Source organism: Vombatus ursinus, unplaced genomic scaffold (assembly GCF_900497805.2).
Source record: "Vombatus ursinus unplaced genomic scaffold, bare-nosed wombat genome assembly UNPS02010822.1, whole genome shotgun sequence".
In the NCBI taxonomy this organism is placed as follows: Eukaryota; Metazoa; Chordata; class Mammalia; order Diprotodontia; family Vombatidae; genus Vombatus; species Vombatus ursinus.
Window position 1 is genome coordinate 2274418 of NW_020950600.1, and position 3295 is coordinate 2277712.

At 50.3% G+C, this 3295-nt stretch overlaps 1 protein-coding gene across 2 annotated transcripts in view; it reads left to right on the forward strand.

Moving 5' to 3' along the window:
• LOC114038217 (cytochrome c oxidase subunit 6B1) overlaps nt 1-2311 on the forward strand; it is a 2653-nt gene extending 342 nt beyond the window's left edge. Inside the window, exons 2-4 of one of the 2 annotated variants that reach the window (XM_027855417.1) lie at nt 1024-1142; nt 1637-1737; nt 2119-2311. In XM_027855417.1, coding sequence (XP_027711218.1) covers nt 1037-1142; nt 1637-1737; nt 2119-2172 — 261 coding nt within the window. In that variant the 5' untranslated portion in view covers nt 1024-1036 and the 3' untranslated portion in view covers nt 2173-2311. The remainder of the gene's footprint in view (nt 1-1023; nt 1143-1636; nt 1738-2118) is intronic. The other variant, XM_027855418.1, reaches the window with a different exon arrangement.
• The last annotated feature ends 984 nt before the right edge of the window (nt 2312-3295 follow it).

The window sequence follows — 3295 nt, forward strand, 5'->3', positions numbered from 1 at the left end:
TCGGCACCGGCCTCAGTGCTGTGCACCCCTGTAGACAACCCGCACCCTATTCTGCAGTATACTGCGCAGCCCCTCCCATATATTGCAGTCAGGCCTTGCCGCCTTATATATACCTCATACCCAGCCTTTTACACTTGCCTATATGCTGTGCACCCACGAATATGCCATATTCCCTGTCTATTTCTATACCTCCATAGATAGTGCACACCACCCCTCTTATACTCACCTTTATGCTATGTTCCCTAATAGATACCTGTACGGCTCCTTCTCATCTGTCTGATACATGTCCCTCATATATACCCTACACCCCGCCTTCTATACTCCCCTGAATGCTGCACTGTCCTATACATCTGTATAGATAAAGATACAGAAATACACACACCCCACCTTCTACACTGGCCTGTATACTGTGCACCCCCATATGTATCTTTTCCCTGTTTTTTCACTTGCCTGTGTGCTACACCCCATCATGTACCACAACCTTCGTACTCCCGTATATCAAATACCCCACCTTTTACACTCGCCTGTATGCTGCCCATCCCCTCCACACAGACCCTTCCCCCCACATAGGCCTCAGCTCCTCTAGTCTCTGCTTCTGCCCATTTACCCCTGGATATACCATGCAATCCCACCTATGTAACTTATTCATATAGAACACCCCACTCTCTACACCTGCCTATGTAAGTGCATCCCTTCATTCATATTGCTGCATAGCCCCCCCTCTCCACTCATTTATATGCCGTGTGCCTCGCCTTCTCCACACATCAGGACCCTGCCCCCCACCCTCTCTCCCAGATTCCCTTGTCCCCTGTCCCCCCACCATTCTGTGCCTGGGTATATTGGACAGTAGCCCAGCCGTCCACAGCCCAGTATATCCTACCCATAGCACAGAGTGGGCCTTGGCCCAGGATTCACATTTTTCTCTGCTGCCTCTTGGCCTGCTGGGATAGACCCTAGTGGGGTGGGAGAGAGGCATTCTCTTGGGCTTGGGGGCCTGTGATTGACACTCTGCTGTCTCTCCAGTCCAGGAGCCACCATGTCTGAAGACATCAAAGCCAAGATCCAAAACTACCGCACGGCACCCTTTGACAGCCGCTTCCCCAACCAGAACCAGACCCGTAACTGCTGGCAAAACTACCTGGGTGCGCCTCCTTCCCAAGTCCCGCCCAACACATGCCCCCAGCTCTCCCAACATGAGTTCTGAACTTGGGAGTTTCTTTTTTTTCCCCAACTATACAGCAAATTCAATACAAATGCAAATAATACAATACAAACTGTATTTCAGTATAATTTAGTATTCAGTATAATTAGTTTTCTTTGTAATCCGATGCATTTTATTTCTGTGCATCTAAAACATTATTTTGAGAAGGGGTCCACAAGATTCTGCATGATACAGAAAAGGCTAAGACTCCTTCCTCCCCAACCCCTCAACTACTTCTCCACTTCCATTCAATGTCCCTAGCACAGTGCCTGGCACAGTAGGTAATATATACTTGTTAAATTGAACTGATTCCCAGGGATCTGGTCCCCTCTTGGAATCTCAGATTCTAAGATAAAGCTTCATTCTCGCAGACTCCAGGGGCTTCTCCTGGCCCCTCCAGGTCAGCTACTAAGCCCCTTTTACTTTACCTCCTAGATTTTCACCGTTGTGAGAAGGCCATGAACGAGAGAGGTGGTGATGTGTCTGTCTGCCAGTGGTACAAACGTGTCTACAAGTCCCTCTGTCCCCTGTCCTGGGTATGTGGCCATGGGAGGTTTGGGGTGGGGTGGGGTGGGGGAAGGGGCACTGTACTGGGTCTGTCCTTCCATCTATGCCTGCCTGCCTTTAGTGACTCTCCTAACCAGGGATGTGAGGATGACCCTCCAGCTTTCAAGCACCTAATTGTGTCCTAAAGCCAGGAGGCCTGGGTACTAGCCTCGATGCTCTGTGTGACCCTGAGAAAATCCCTGCCCCTCCTTCCCCTGGATCTTTCTGTCTTCTGTAAGATGGAAGGAATCACCTTTGGGGTGGGAGTGCTGCGAAAAGGAGTGTGGGTCACACGTAATAGATAGGATCAGGCCTGGGGAAGAGGGAGAAAGTCAGCCTGCAGCAGCTTGGTGTTTTTCTGTCTTCTGTAGGTGAATACTTGGGATGATCGCAGAGCGGAAGACACCTTCCCTGGGAAGATCTGAGCTGCTTCTCTTCCTCCCTTACCCCACCCCTATGCCTGGGGCTGGATCCCTTCTTCCTTCAGAGGGGGGCAGTGTGATCTGTGACTACCCCTGCTCTGGGGGACCTGAATCATGTGAAAATAAACTGTGTTGGGATTGAGCCAGCGTTGAGTGTCCATGAGTGTCCACAGCAGGCCAGTGAGAGAAGCAGAGGAGAAACATTACCCACCTCCCCTAGCCTGGCCCCCCTTCTCGTTCCCTGGCCTTGAACCCAGACTTGTGGCACCCATGAACAGAGACAGGATCTCCAAGCGCTGCTACAGAGTAGCATTTCTCGGGCCCGATAAGCTAACAGTGGGCAGAGTTTTCTTCACTTTGGAGACTGATAAGCGGGGTTGTGGAGGTGTTCACCATCAGGAACTATATTCCTCCTCCTTAGGGGGACAACGTGCTTTGCCATGCGTAGACAAAGATGAGACGGGCTCTTGGGTTCCAGTTCCCCTCCAGTCAGTCCCTCACCCAGCCTTTGAGTGTCTGGAAAGGAAAGCTTGTACCTTTCACACATTTATTTTAATTGTGGGAGAAAGTCTACAACTTACTGTGTAAAACAGTTAAGTTGGACACATGTTCAACTTCCTGCACCAGCTTTTCCTGCCTTTGTACACAGGGTACAGGTTACCCATGCTGAGGAATACCGTCAGGGAAGCTTAGGAAGCAGATTTGGGAGCAAAGATGTTAGAAAAGCAGATAAAATGGCTCATTTAGTAAGTAGTCAAGACAGTAAAATGGGTGTAAATATTACTGTCACACATACACCAAAGATTCAGATAGGTCTCTGCACTCACGTGTGAGCATTCTTGCCAGTGGTGCAGATAGCAACCCATCTATACCTTGTACTGGCAGTGAGGTCCCCCCGCCATGCTAGGGGCCTTCTCTGGATCTCTTGAGGGGAATGGGACAGTGTCCGCACCTGTCCCTGCCCAGCTTACGTCGCCCTCACACCAGCTCTGCATGGGTCTTTGCTGGCAATATGCTGAAGCCTACTCGTGTCCCTCGTGGCCTTGTTGCCCCCTGGGTGACCCAATTCTTCAGAGACCCATGTTCTGTGTGTTTTAGCCATACGTAATACAATATTCTTCACTGG